This window comes from Microcebus murinus, chromosome 14 (genome assembly GCF_040939455.1).
Source record: "Microcebus murinus isolate Inina chromosome 14, M.murinus_Inina_mat1.0, whole genome shotgun sequence".
NCBI lineage: Eukaryota > Metazoa > Chordata > Mammalia > Primates > Cheirogaleidae > Microcebus > Microcebus murinus.
Genome location: NC_134117.1, coordinates 78,322,651 through 78,338,709, shown reverse-complemented (window position 1 = coordinate 78,338,709; position 16,059 = coordinate 78,322,651). Strand labels below are relative to the sequence as shown.

The 16,059-nt window shown below is 35.9% G+C and overlaps 1 protein-coding gene across 8 annotated transcripts in view; it reads right to left on the bottom strand.

The window, feature by feature from the left end:
- Positions 1-16,059, bottom strand: part of LOC142860948 (tyrosine-protein phosphatase non-receptor type 20-like) — a 140,856-nt gene that overhangs the window by 110,207 nt on the left and 14,590 nt on the right. For 5 of the 8 annotated variants that reach the window (XM_076010328.1, XM_076010321.1, XM_076010327.1 and 2 more), the window contains exons 2-4: positions 13,835-13,872; positions 10,493-10,609; positions 8,615-8,710 (exon numbers count right to left, since the gene is read on the bottom strand). In XM_076010328.1, coding sequence (XP_075866443.1) covers positions 8,615-8,648 — 34 coding nt within the window. In that variant the 5' untranslated portion in view covers positions 8,649-8,710; positions 10,493-10,609; positions 13,835-13,872. Of the gene's footprint in view, positions 1-8,614; positions 8,711-10,492; positions 10,610-12,456; positions 12,496-13,834; positions 13,873-16,059 lie in introns of all 8 variants that reach the window. The other 3 variants (XM_076010325.1, XM_076010326.1, XM_076010323.1) reach the window with 2 other exon arrangements.

Below are 16,059 nucleotides of genomic sequence, written 5' to 3'. Positions count from 1 at the left end.
TGCATTGCGTAGGAATTGGGTAAAAGAGGGGATATCACTACATATCCTACAGACTTTAAGTGGATAATAAGGAAATATCATTAAAAACTTTAAGCCAATATAATTAAAAATTTAGAGAAGTAAATTTATTGAAAGACAAATTATGAACAGATATTCCAAGAAATACACTATCTGAATAAAGAAACTGAATTTGCATTTAAAAATCTTATAAAAGACATCTAATCCTATATGATTTCATTTATCAAAAACATTTCAGGAATAAGTAGTATCAATTTTACACAAACTATTCCAGAAAACAAAGGAAAAAAGAATACTTCTGAAAACATTTTATGACTTTTATTTTATAATTACCCGGTTATCAAAACTAAGGGCTCACAAACCATTTGTTTGGTAATAATTTGTTATAAATCCAGATGACTAAATGGTCATTTCTTAAAAAGCAATATATTATAGAAATATTTATTAAATATCTACAATATACAAAGCACTGAGCTTGCTTAAACAAAGAGGAAAAGACTTAACCTTTATCCTCAAAGAGCTTCCACTTCACTAGAGAAATATACAAATAACTATAAAATGATATAACAAAATAAGAACTTTAACAAGAATTTTAAATAAAGCCTATGGGAGCCCAGAAAAGAGAGTATTAAAAAAAAATTCCAGCTACACTACAAATGCTTTTAATAAGTAATTTAGGGGCTAATTTTGTGCCTAATATTTTAATTCCTTTAAGGCAATTTGGTATTCTCTCTCTTATTTTGGACTTTTAAATCTATCTTTGTTTTAACTTTTCAATCTTCCATGTCATTCTCTTTCCTTGAGAAAAGAGACCATTTACTAGGTGGCAATAAAGAATAAAACTAGAAATTAGCATAACATTATACAGTACTTCTTAAATACAGAAAAATATATTTAGAATATAAAAAGTTCTGCCAATAAAATATGAGAATTGCTACTTTCATTATAATTTCTTTTAAGGAAATTCACCCAGTTTGGCTGCTTGCATATTAATTTGTGAATGTTTTAAATAAATGAATGCCTCAACTATCTTTTTGTGTGCTTTTTTGGTTCCTTTTATGGAAGCTAAAACAAAGGCATGGAGCATTTAGGGTGTAAAATAGAAAAGAAACTGTGTCAAAATTATATTTTAAAAGACTCCAGTAAAATTTAACATTTCACCAGATTCCTAAGAGCAGATAGGAAGAAATCAACCATTAATTGATAGAACTGCTAGTCCACACTTAGCTCAAAAAAAAAAAAAAAGCATCAGGTGGATTAAAAAATTGAGCTACAAACAAAACGAGATAAATGATCCTGGATAATAATCAGAGAAGTATAAAATAAAGGAAGCTGAAGGCATCATTTCACAACAATTAAATTAGCAAGATTTCTTCTTGCTGTGATAATACAAATGCTGTTGAGGTCACAATATACCTGGTATACTATTGGTAAAGTACTTAACCACTTCTGGAAAATAACATGGCAAATATAGGCACACTTCAGAGATTTTGTAGGTTTGGTTCCAGACTACCACACTATTGCAATAAAATGAGTCACACAATTTTTTTTGGCTTCCCAGTACATATAAGTTATGTTTACACTATCATATAGTCTATTAAGTATATAACAGCATTATGTCTAAAACAACAATGTACATATACCATTTAAAAATATTATTGCTAAAAAATGCTAATGATCATCCGAGCTTTCAGTGAGTCATAATCTTTTTGCTGGTGGAGTGTCCTGCCTCAATGTTGATGGCTGCTGACTGATCAAGGTGATGGTTGGTGAAGGCTGGGGTAACTGTTGCAATTCCTTAAAATAAGACAACAGTGAAGTTTGCCACATCCACTGACTCTTCCTTTAATGAAAGACTTCTGTGTAGCATACAATGTTGTTTGATAGCATTCTGCCCCACAGTAGACCTTCCTTCAAAATTGGAGTCAATCCTCTCAAACTCTGCTGCTGCTTTATTAGCTAAGTTTATACAATATTCTAAATTATGTATTGTCATTTCAACAACGTTCCCAACATCTTCATCAGGAGTAGATTCCATCTCAAGAAACCACTGTTTTTGCTCATCCATAAGAAATAATTCTTTATCCATTAAAGAGAGTTATTCTGAGAATGAAGCAATTCAGTCACATCTTTAGGCTCCACTTCGAATCTAAGGTAGTGTTAATTCTACCACATTTGCAGTTACTTTCTCCACTAAAGTCATGAACCCCTCAAAGTCATCCATGAGGGTTGGAATGAACATCTTCCAAACTCCTGTTAATACTTTGACCTCCCCCCATGAATCACGAATGCTTTTAATATCATCACAATAGATATCATAAAAAGAACAGAAATTTTGAAGGTGAAACATTGAATGAATGAAATAAAAAATACCCTTAACAGCTTCAATAACAAACTATATCAACCAGAAGACAGACTTTCTGAATTATAAGGCATGTTATTTGAAATAGACAAAAAAAAAAAAAAAAAAAGCGAAAGAGAGAAAGAAAGAAAAATGAATAAAAAAGAATAAAGAAAGCCTACAGGATTTAGGAAATATCATTAAGTGAACAAATATTTACATTATTGGAATTCCACAAGAAGAAAAGATGAGAAAAGGCACAGAAAACCTGTTTAATGAAATAATAGCTAAAACCTTCCCAATTCTTGGGAAAGATTTGGACATCCTGATCCCGGAAACTCAAAGATCCCCAAATAGTTTCAGTATGACAGTTAAAGTGTCAAAAGTCAAAGACGAAGAGAGAATTTTAAAAACATCAAAAGAAAAGGATTAAGTCACATACAAGGGATCTCAATTAGAATAAAAGCTGATTTTTCAGCAGAAACTTTATAAGCCAGGAGAGTTTAAGCTGATATATTCAAAGTGCTGAAAAACAAAACAAACAAACAAAAAACCCTGACAGCCAAGATTATGGCTAACAATGCTATCCTTCAGATATGAAGATATAAAATCTTTTCTAGACAAGCAAAAACAAAGAATTCATCACCACTAAACTGGGTTTGTTAAGAAATGTTTAACAGGATCCTACATCTAAAAGCAAAGGAATGATAACTACCTTCATGAAAACAAGCAAAAGTCAGCAGGGCATGGTGGCTCATGCCTGTAATCCTAGCATTCTGGGAGGCCGAGGCGGGTGGATTGTTCAAGGTCAGGAGTTCAAGACCAGCTTGAGCAAGAGCAAGACCCCGTCTCTACTAAAAATAGAAAGAAATTATCTGGACAACTAAAAAACAAAACAAAACAAACAAACAAACAAACAAAAAAATATATATATATAAAATTAGCCAGGCATGGTGGTGCATGCCTGTAGTCCCAGCCACTCGGACTACTCGGGAGGCTGAGGCAGTAGAATCATTTGAGCCCAGGAGTAGGTTGGTGTGAACTAGGCTGATACCAAGGCACTCTAGCCCAGGCAAAAAAGCCAGCCTCTGCCTCAAAAAAAATAAAAAATAAAAAACAAGCAAAAGTATAAAACTCAATGGTCGAGCAAATACACAAATGAGAAAGGAATCATATCTTATCACTACAGAATACCACCAAAGTACAGATAAACAGGAAAAAAAAGAAAGAAGAAACAAAAACTATACAAAACAATCAGAAAACAAATATGTTTATAGCAAAATATGCCTACATCAAAAAATATTTCGAATAAACAACCTAACAATACACCTCAAGGAACTAGAAAAGCAAGAAAAAACCAAACCCAAAATCGGTAGAAAGAAAAAAAATACTAAAGATTAGAGCAGGAATAAAAATAGAGACTAAAAAAAGACACAAAAGATCAATAAAACTAAAAGGTTGTTTTTTGAAAAGATTAAAAGAATGGACAAACCATTGGCTAAATTAACTAGAAAAAAAGGAAAAGACCCAAATAAATAAAATCAGAAGTGAAAAAGGAGACATAACTGATATCACAGCAATACGAAAGATCATTATAGAGACCATTACAAATATATGCCAACCTAAAAAATATGGATAGGTTTCTATACACAAACTGCCAAGATCAAACCAGTAAGAAATAGAAAACCTGAACAGATGAATAATAAGTAACAAGACTAAATCAGTAATAAAAAGTGGGCTAAGGATATGAATAGGCATTTTTCAAAAGAAGACAAACAAATGGCTACCAAGCATCTGAAAAAATGTTCAACATCACTAATCATCAGAGAAATGCAAATTAAAACCACAATGAGATATCTCTTACACCAATCAGAATGGCTATTATTAAAAAGACAAATAACAACAGATGTGGGTGAGGATTCAGAGAAAAGGAAACTCTTATAACTGTTGGTTGGAATGTAAATTAGTACAACTTCTGTGGAAAGCAGTATAGAGATTTCTCAGTATAGAGATTTCTCAGATAACTAAAAATAGAGCTACCACATAGAGCTAGCAAAATACCTCAGATGTTTAATGCAGCAATATTCACAATTGCAAAGATATGGAATCAACCTAAGTGTCCATCAGTGAATGACTGGATTTTAAAAAGTAGTATATATGCACAATGGAATGCTATTTAGCTGTAAAAACAAAGGAAGAATGAAATTATTTCTTCAGCAGCAACATGGATGTAACTGGAGGCTATTCCTTAAGTGAAACAACTCGGACACAGAAAGACAAATACCGCATGTTCTTATAAGTGGGAGCTAAATAATGTGGATACGTAGAAACAGAGTGTGGAATGACAGACAAGGAGACTCAGTGGCGGTCAAGGGAGTGGATGATGGAAGGCTGTTTAGTGGGTACAATGTGTGCTGCCTCACTGACGTGCTCACTGAAGACCTTGACTTCACCATTATGCAATATATCAATGAAGGAAAAATTGCACCTGTACAAATAAAAAATAAATGGGAAATAAAGCCTCCTAACAAAAAAGGCCCAGGACCAGTTTGCTTCTCTGCTGAGTTCTAACAAACTTTTAAAGGACAGAAAACACGAATACTACTCAAATGATTCCAAAAACCTGAAGGGGAGTGAACTCTTCCAAACTCATTCCATAAGGCTTGCCCTGATATCAAAACCAGATAAGAATACAAGAAAAGAAAACTACAGGCCAATATTCCTGATAAACATAGATGCAAAAATCCTCAATGAAACAGTAGTGAACCAAAACCAACAGCACATCAAAAAGATTATATGCCATGATCAAGTGGGATACATGTCAGGGATGTAAGGATGGTTCGAAACATACAAATGAATACACGTGATACATCACATCAACAGAATAAAGGACAAAAATCATATAATTATCTCAATAGATACAAAAAATACATTTGATAAAATTCAACATCTCTTCATTATAAAAACTCTGAACAAATCAGGTACCCAAGGAGCATACCTAAGCATAACCATCATCATACTAAATGGGGAAAGGTAAAAGTCTTCCCTCAAAGAACTAAAACAAGGCAAGGATGCCCACTTTCACCACTATTATTCAACATAGTACTAAAGGTCCTAACCAGAGTAATCAGGCAAGAAAAAGAAATAAAAGGCATCCAAATTGAAAAGGAAGAAGTCAAATTGTCCCTGTTTGCAGTTGATCTTATATACACAAAAAGACTCCATCTAAAGACTCCACCAAAAAACTCTTAGAATTTATAAATTAAATGGATTTAGTAAAGCTGCAGGACACAAAATCAACATACAAAAATCAGTAGCATTTCCATACGCCAATAATGAACTACCTGAAAAAGAAACCAAGAAAGCACTCCCTTTTGCGACAGCCACAAAAAATAAAATACCTAAGAAAAAATTTAACTAAGGAAATTAAAGATCTCTACAATGAAAACTATAAAACAATGATGAAAAAAATTGAAGAGGACACAAACAGATATCACATGTGCATAGATTGCAAAAATATTGTTAAAATGATCATACTACCCAAAGCAACCTACAGATTTGAGGCAACCCCTATCAAAATACCAATGACATTCTTTACAGAAATAGATAAACAGTCCTAAAATGTATATGGAACCCCAAAAGACCCCAAATAGCAAAAGCAATACTGAGTAAAAACAACAAAGCTGGAGGCATCACACTACCTGATTTCAAAATATATTACAAAGCTATTGTTACCAAAACAGCGTGTTACTGGAATAAAAAAAGACACATAGACTAATGGAACAGGAAGAGAAAAACCCCAAAATTAACCCACATATCTACAACCAACTGATTTTTGACAAGGTACCAAGAACACTCATTGGGGAAAGGACAGTCACTTCAATAAATGGTGCTGGAAAAACTGGATATCAATATGCAGAAGAATGAACTTAGAACCCTATCTCCCACCATATACAAAAATCAACTCCAAATGGAAAAAAAAGATTTAAATGTAAGACCTGAAACTATGAAGCTACTAGAAGGAAATATAAGGGAAATGCTTCAGGACACTGTTCTGAAAAATGATTTCTATGGTTAAGACCTCAAAAGCACAGGCAATAAAAGCAAAAATAGACAAATGGTATCATGTCCAACTAAAAGCCTTCTGCACAGCAAAGAAAACAACAGGGTGAAGAAACAACCTAAAGAATTGGATAAAATATTTGGAAACTATTCACCTGATGAGCTATTAATATCCAGAAGGAATTCAAACAACTCAACAGTTAAAAAACAAATAATCTGATTTAAAAATGGAAAACAGATCTGAATAGACATTTTTCAAGATATACAAATGAACAAACATACGAAAAATGCTTAATATCACTAATCATCAGAGAAAAGCAAATCAAAACCACCCCAGTTTGAATGGCTATTATCAAAAAAACAAAAAATAACAAACTGTCAACAATGTGGAGAAAAGGGAACTCTTCTACACTGTTGGTGGGAATGTAAATTAGTATAGCCATTATGGAAAACAGTATGGAGGTTCCTCAAAAAAATAAACATAGAACTACCATATGTTACAACAATCCCACTATTGGGTGTATGTCCAAAGGAAAGGAAATGAAAAGATATGTTGAAAAGATATCTGCACTCTCATATTTATTGTAGCACACTATTAACAATAATCAAGATACAGAATCAACCTAAATGTCCATCAACAGATGAATGGATAAAGAAAATGTGGTGTACACAAACATGACTGAAAAATATTCAGCCTTAAAAAAGAAGGAAATCCTGCCATTTATGACAACATGGATGAACCTGGAGGCCATTATGCTAAATGAAATAAACCAGACACAGGAAGACAAATACTGCATGATCTCACTTGTCTAGGGAATCTAAGACAGCCAAACTACAGAAGCAGACAGTAGAGTGGCTGCTGAGGGTAGGGACAGGGCGAATGGGAGATGGGGTGTTGCTGGTCAAATGGTACACGTGTCGGTTATGCAAGATGAAAAAGTTCTGAAGATCTGATATAAAGCATGGTGCCTTCAGTTAACAATACTGTATTGTACACTTGAAATTTGCTAAGAGGATAGATCTTAAATGTTCTTAACACACACACACATACACACACACGAAGGAAAACAGTAATTATGTGAGGTGATGGGTGTATTAGCTTAATTATGGTGATCATTTCACATTGTATACACATAATCAAAACATCAAATGTACACAATTGGTAAACCTTAAATATACACATTTTTATTTGTCAATTATACTTCAATAAATCTGCAAAAAAAAACCCCACTTCTAAGGGAGAAAGCAAAAATGAAGAGGAGGGCAGGATGACAGAAAATAGGAGCTGAGCTGAATGTGAGAGGAATGAGGTAAGGAGTAAAAGAGAGAGAAAAATGATGGCAAGCTACTAATGTTTTGAGGCAAGATAATGACAGTACAGGACAACAGGGAGAGAGCTAGAATTTAATTAAGACACTACATTAGTATGATATGCCAAAAGCATTAGAAATGTGTATGCCCTTAGTTCACATCTAAGAAAATTATGGAAATAAGCAGAGCTTTGTGGCAGTTTACAGGTCGTTTTCATTGTCTTACTATCTTCTTTGTGTTTCTGTGCTTTTCTGTGCTTCCCAAATTCTTTGCAAGAAACTTATGTTATATATATATATATATTTTTTTTTTTTTTGAGACAGAGTCTCACTTTGTTGCCCAGGCTAGAGTGAGTGCCATGGCGGCAGCCTAGCTCACAGCAACCTCACACTCCTGGGCTCAAGCGATCCTACTGCCTCAGCCTCCCGAGTAGCTGGGACTACAGGCATGCGCCACCATGCCCGGCTAATTTTTTCCGTATGTATTAGTTGGCCAATTAATTTTCTTTCTATTTATAGTAGAGACGGGGTCTCACTCTTGTTCAGGCTGGTTTTGAACTCCTGACCTCGAGCAATCCACCCGCCTCGGCCTCCCAGAGTGCTAGGATTACAGGCGTGAGCCACCGCGCCCGGCCGTATATTATATTTATAATCAGGAAAAAAACGTTATATGAACAGAGTAAAATAAAACACTAGAGTCTAATCCTTGGTACTCTAAGTGTGATAGCTTATTAGAAATGCAAAGTCCTGAGCCCCTTCAAAACTAGGGGATCAGAATCCACAGGTGAACAATCCGCAAATGGTCCCCACGCAAATCTGTAGTCTGAGAGGTACTAGCTGCCCGTCTAGCTCCTACACCCCTCGCAATGGACGATGCACCTACCAGCATCTGCTCTAAAGTTCCTCGGTGAAGACATGTTGTCCCCATAGCCCAAGTGAGATGGGTAAAAGGCTTCTGCAGATACTAAGTCTTAGTGTCCTACAAGTCAAGCAGAAGTTCTAATTAGTATCCGGGGGACAGCATACAATTGTTGTTTACATGGTCAAACACAAAGCAATAGATTTTCTATTAGACAACTGGAGTTTCCACAGTTTTGACATATTATTACTTATTAATTCACTCACTGAGTACTCAATTCTTTAAATGCCAAACCTAAGCTAAATCAGGTGCTGGGGATTCATTTGATACTGAATAAATAAGAATTAACTTCAGAGCCCATATCCAAGGAGTTCATGCTTATTCAAACTATAAAAAGTCCTAACACAGAATAAATATTTTTTTCTTTTCTAATCTTTGCAGTAATTGGCCTGTACATTGCTCTTATTGGTTAAAATCAAGAAATTTTTTGTCTGAAGACCTTTTCATCAATTACCTGCAAATGAAATGGGATTACTGTAATCTGAATCTAAAGTTAATGTTGTGAAACAAACATATTTTAAAACTTTGAGTATAGGATGTTTAAAAACTGTTTAAAACATAGATGTAAGGCAAAAAGATAGGTGGCATGTCCCCTTCAGTGTCATACAATGGTGACAGGCCATCCAAACGATTATTTATGCACAGAAATTGTACTTGTTCAACTCAATGCTACTATTGATTAAAATGCCTAGACTTAGTGAAATTACATGGTAACCTATAGATTTTTGTCCAGTGGTAATATAAATAATTTCTATCTGATAAAAAGCTAATACCAAAGATTATAATTTATTGCCCTGCCCAGCATTAACTAGGTTTTTTTAAGCTAACCTAGCATTCTTACTCTAACACTGGTTTAAAATGCCAATAAAAACCCATATCCTCAAAGTGTTCTTTGAATTACCTTTGCCATCTTCTTGGTTTCTTCACTAAATCACTAATTAATAAATTGATTAAAATCATTTCATTTCAAATATGTATGGGTCACATGTTAATTTTTTTAAAAACTCTACTTTGACAAGGGGATAAAAAAACATATCTTTTTTTAAAAGGAGGACAGCAGTGGCCTTGTGACTGGCAAAAAGGTAATGGGCTCCAGTGACCAACCTTCCCTGGAGGTAGACCCAAGATGTTAAAGATCCCACTGTTAACTAAGAACCTCTTTAGAAAGACAACCAAGCTTTGGCCTCTCAGCTATGTGATTAAAAATATTTAAAATAGGCCGGGAGCGGTGGCTCACACCTGTAATCCTAGCACTCTGGGAGGCTGAGGCAGGCGGATTGCTCAAGGTCAGGAGTTTGAAACCAGCCTGGGCAAGAGTAAGACCCCGTCTCTACTATAAATAAAAAGAAATTAATTGGCCAACTAATATATATAGAAAAAATTAGCCGGGCATGGTGGCGCATGCCTATAGTCCCAGCTACTTGGGAGGCTGAGGCAGGAGGATTGCTTGAGCCCAGGAGTTTGAGGTTGCTGTGAGCTAGGCTGACGCCATGGCACTCACTCTAGCCTGGGCAACAAAGTGAGACTCTGTCTCAAAAAAAAAAAAAAGAAAAAGAAAAAAAATATTTAAAATAGTACAATTTTAATTAAAGACAATTAAAAAGAATTTCCTTTGAAATTTAATCAAATAAGTTTTAAGATATTCCTTGATAACTGGAGACACTTATTTAAATACGAGGGTTTAAATATGCTATACCCTGCATTCCACAAATAAATATGTGAATGGCCCTTGGCCCCAACAACTTATGCTCTTTATATAAATACACACATACACATTAGTAAGATCTCTCTAACATATAGATGAGTAGACTGAAATCCATGTCCATCCATACTAACAGTTACCTGTTTCAAATCTTCCATAAAAATCAGCAATGCTTCCAGAACAAACAGCTTCAATCAGAAATGCATGCCCATTTGTGACATTTTAACAAACACCAGTGCAGTGAGTCAGAGATAATCCTACAGAAACACAAAAATAAACTAGATGAATTTCTGTTCCCTTACATGTTATCTAGTATATATTAGAACAAATAGAAAAAACAAATCGATATTAAGATGATTAACATTTAATTCAATTTTTGAGTTGCAACCACTGTAGTAAACCAGTAACAATGTAAGATCATACAATTCACCATCAACATATATGTATTGAAAGCTGAGGCAATCTATAAAGTCTACAAAAGTAAAAGTTTTTCAGGAAATATAGCACACCTTTTACCGTATTTCTCACCTCCCTTCAAGTTTGGCTAAGTAAGTCCCATAAATGCTTCCCCTATAATGTATGTGCTTTATAATGATTTCTGGATTCATCTCCTCAAGTCAGACTATAAGCATCTTGAGGAAAGGAACTGTAAATTTTTCACTTTTGTAGTGTCAGTGACCAGCACATTGGAGACACTCATGAAATGTTTGATGGATTAATTCATTAACTCCATGAAAAGTGTATGCATCCTCAGGGAATTAATCTGCATATCCACCTTAAGAACTCTGGGAAGTCCCAGAGGTCTTCCTTGCATGATATACACTGAGTCCCCGAGGGAAAGACCATGAAAGACATTTAGGGACCTACGGTCAGGTCCTTAAGATAAATGTTTCTCTCCAACTCCTGGGGAAGATACTGAAGTGTAGAAAATCAGGAAACTAACCCTGAATAAAGGGAAACCTAAAAAAGTATTGTCTATTCCAGGATACAGCACTGAGGATAGAGGGAAAAAAGCTCCAATATGGTTCTAAGTGATCCCAACTGATCCTAAGAGGAAAAAACACAAGTGTTTGGTTTCTGCAGGCAACCAAAGCAGGACGTTTTTCTTCAAGAGTTAGGGTGACACAAAAGTGCCAATGAATACTTCACATATTATCAATTCTCGGTTGGGGTGCTATTTTCAGTCTATCTCAAACTCTCTCAAACCTGAAACGGGTGCTAACAAAAACCACTTCTTCATAGCAGACTCCGGGTTGGGTGCAAGATGCCAAACACAGAATTTTAAATGATATGCTCAACACCTTGTCCTGGCAATTCTTTCCTCAAGGGCTGGGACTGCTTCAAACTCTTGTGACGGTGACCTATACTAGGACAGATAGCAATAAAAGCAGCAGCCCTAAAGCCCCAAAGCTCAATTCTGATGGACACTTGCTACCCTATAGTCACCCCTAGGTTAAGAGTTCCTCCCTATGAAATCTGTATTTTCTGTGACCAAATTCCCAGTATAAGATTCTTGGACTATTATTAATTATTTGGTATGTTTTCTGCCTTTTAAGAATTATTTATTGTTTTTAGTTTCTTTTAAGGAAAATTATTGTTACTGTTTTCCAACTATAAGGATAACCAATACTCGTAGCATAAGTAAAGTTACCAAGGGGAAATTTCATTCAGTGGTTTACTAATCATTCTTTACAGCAAGTGAGCATGGGACAGGGAGTGCATGGGAGAGGAGCAGGGAGGAAGGAAGTGCTATCTCCAGAGCTACTGAAGGTATGGCAGTGCAATCAGGCAAAAAAAAAAAAAGAAAGAAAGAAAAGGAAAGGAAAGGAAAAAAAGGAAAGGAAAGGAAAGGAAAGGAAAGGAAAGGAAAGGAAAGGAAAGGAAAGGAAAGGAAAGGAAAGGAAAGGAAAGGAAAGGAAAGGAAAGGAAAGGAAAGGAAAGGAAAATAGAGGGATTAAAATTGGGAAGAAAGAAAACCATCTTTATCTGCAGGATTAAGATATATAATTATAGGGGGGCATGGGTAATATATGTAACCTTAACACTTGTACCCCCATAATATGCTAAAATTAAAAAAAGGAAAAAAAAAGATATATAACTATACCTCAAAAAGGTTGCTTTTAAAAAGCCATGGAAAGATAATCTTAAAATAAGAAACAGAAATAATCATGTAAAGATAATAACAATCAAGTTTCAATGAAAGTTTAAACATTAAAGAAATAGTCATCACCCACCAATCATAGATAAGAGAGCAAACTGTCGCCACTTGTGTTAGCAGCAAGCTCATTAAGGATTACTGCAGGACTCCACTGGAACAGTGGAATACTTAAGGTTCTAAAAGCACTGGAACCCTATGTCAACAATGCTTAGCCACTTGCAACCCAGGGACTGACGCTACAGTTACCATGAGCTACCCTCTGAGCAAATACTTTTTCAATTATAACAATGGCACAAGTAAAAATAACTAAATCACTTAAAACGTCTTTTTTGAAATGACTTCATTATTTGGATGTTTCTGCTACTTAGATGCCAAGGTAAACAATATCCTACTGTTTGTTTCATTCATAATATAAATCAATTTGACATATTCACTTCAACCTCCTGAACCTCAGGTCCATCTGTCTATCTGTCCTGTCTTTCTTCCTTCCTCTCTTACCTTCTTTTCTCTCTCTTTTTGAAATACACCAGTAAATACATGACACTGGTTTATTTCAAAACGCATAGTTCCTGTACCTCCAATCAGTAGACATTGGCTTCCATAACCCAAAGAACTACAGATGTATAGGGTACAGCTGAACCATTTCCATAACTGAGATCATGTCAATCAGGAACTTACCCACATAATGTATATGTGCAGACAAGAGTTCACAAAGCAGGCCTGAGCCTGCTCCCCTTAGAAAGGCCTGCTTGCAAGGTTGGTCCTTGGCTGGTGTCTGGGAACTTGAATGGTAAAACAGTAAGCTACAGTAACATAAAACTTTGTCTAAATAATAGGAGAAGCTCACTGTGCCTAGACTGTACAATGTTTGTATGCTGAACACTTGCTTTCCTGCTGGGTGTCTGGAATTTCAGTGACTGCCATCAGTCACACTGGCAAGCCATGCCCATGACTGACCTCCAATAAAGACGCTATACTCTCGGGTTAAGGTAAGCTTCTTTGCCAGACAACACTTCACAAAAGTTTCAACAACTTTTTGCTTGGGGAATTAAGTACATCCTGTGTAACTCCACTAAGAGATAATTCTGGGAACTTTGTGTATGATTTCCCTTTGCTGATTTTGCTTTGTACTCTTTCATTGTCATGAACCTCAGGCATGAATATGACTGTATGCTGAGTCCTGAGTCCTAGCCAATCACTGACCCCGGGAGTGGTCTTGGAGGGCCTTGACAGAGCATAATTTTACCTAGCCTGGGGAACACACTGCCACTCTCCTACTTTCTGCCTCACAATTCCCAAGAGAGATAAATCTACACAGCATTACCTGCATGTCATCCCTGGGCAATCACAGAATACCCATCTCTGCAAAAGAAGAAAGAAAATAATTGTGTAATGCTTCATTATTTTTACTGCAAATAATTTTGCATACAAGGCCCGCTTGCATCTAACCATTTTTATAAGAAGTTTTTGGGAAGTAAGAAGCTAATATCCTCTTAAAATGAAAATGCACCTGTCTAACAAAATTTAGCTTGTTCTATGATGAAGAGAGGAATTCCAGACAAATGCCTTCTAATGTATAATCAATGGCCATATATAAATAAGGCCCCAAACTTACAGATTCAATAAAAGATTATTAAACTGAGGCAGGTTCCAAGTAAAACTGTAAAACACCATGTCTGTCCCACCTGAGACTCACACTCTCCTTCCAACATGTCTACCCTACTTATTCCCTCAAGACTCAAATTTCAAACCAATTCTTATAAGCTATGAACATTTTAATAGCAGTATCCTAAAAAAAAAAACCAACAAGTCACCTAAAGGGCAGGGAAGGCAACTAAATTAAGGAGCATAAAGAAGCGCGCGCGAGAGAGAGAACGTCCTGACTTCACTTAAATTATGTCCATGCATCCACATATCCCTAAAGGGATATCTTTAGTCATCTAATATGTAAAATAAAAGATTTAGAACAGTGCTATCAGCAAAATGGATTTTTTCAGGGACAAAATTTTTAAAGTCCATAAACTCTCTCCTTAAAACACTGAAGATCATATGCTATGGTTATAATATTCTTCTCTGAACTGAGAGCTCCATATAGCAACTTTTAGAAGCACACAATCAGAGAAAAAAGAAAAGGCATGTTCCTACTCTCCTATCCTCAGCAGGAATCCTCCCTGTAAGAAGTTAATAGGGAGAAAAGAAACCAAATATTCTAGAGCTTTTTACATCACTTAACACTTTGAACCCTGAGCTCTCTCTCTCTGCAGGCTGGTAAAAAAAAAAAAAAAAAGCAAGTTCTCCACATCTGAAATTCTTCCCTCCCTCAGCTCATCGTGCCCACCTTCTCCTTTCTCTGTGGTCCCCAAAGCCAGATATGAAGTGAAAAGTGGAAAACCACTGCCCTGTGATGGGGCAGTAATGACTGTGTTATCCACTTCTATAAAGGAAGCTATTCCTAAATAACAACAAATGGCATTCAGATGTTTATAGCCATTTTATTCATCATCACCAAAAACTAGAAGCAACCAAGATATGCTTCAATATTTGAGGGATAAACAAATTATGGTATAATCATATAATGGAACATTATTCAATGATAACAGAAATGATCAAGCCATAATAAGCTATGGAGGAACCTTAAATGAATGTTGCTAAGGGAAAAAAGCTAATCTGAATAGGCTAAATACTATCTAATTCCAACTATACGACATTGTAGAAAAAGCAAAGGTAGAGATAGCAAAAAGGTCAGTTGTTCACAAGGTTTAGAGGGAAAAGTGGAAGAATGGATAAAGCATAGGAGATTTTTAAGAAATGAAACTATTTTATATGATACTATAGTCATAGATATATAGTCATAGATGACATACTTTGTCAAACCCATAGAGATATATAGTACAAATAAACCCTAATGTAAACTATGGACTTCAGTTAATGATAATGTATAGATTATTGGTTCATTAATTATAACAAATGTACCCAACTAATGCAAGATATTAATAGGAAGGAAAACTGTGAGGGTAAGGGAATACATGGGAACTCTGTAGTATCTGCTCAATTTTTCTGTAAATCTAAAACTATTCTAAAACATAGTCCATAAAATAAATTTTTAAAAATCCAAGAGAACAGAAATTTTTAAAAAGATGATTGACTACCTAAAGCAAAAATAATAGGTGGGTAGATCAAGATGGCGGACGAGAAACACCGCCAGACAGAGTGTCTCTGCAGAAAAGACAGATTCTAGCAGAAATTAGAAAAAAGAAGCAAGAAGACGAGCATACAGCGGATGAGGGCCGGAAGGAGGGGTACCTGAGACCCTGGGGGACTCCACGGGAGGAGGCTGCGGAGGAGAACTGGAGGCTGAGACCACCAGCGCAGCCTGGAGACCAGCGGCAAGGGTAGGTGGATTTGCCGTTTCCCCTCCCCTGCATTTGGGACAGCTGGAGAGCTCCCCAACGGGTGGAGAGACCTGCGGACACCAGCCCAGAGACCGCCGCCGCCAGCCAGTGGTGAGCCTGTAGCGGACGCGGCACCAGGCTTCCAACTACCACCCGG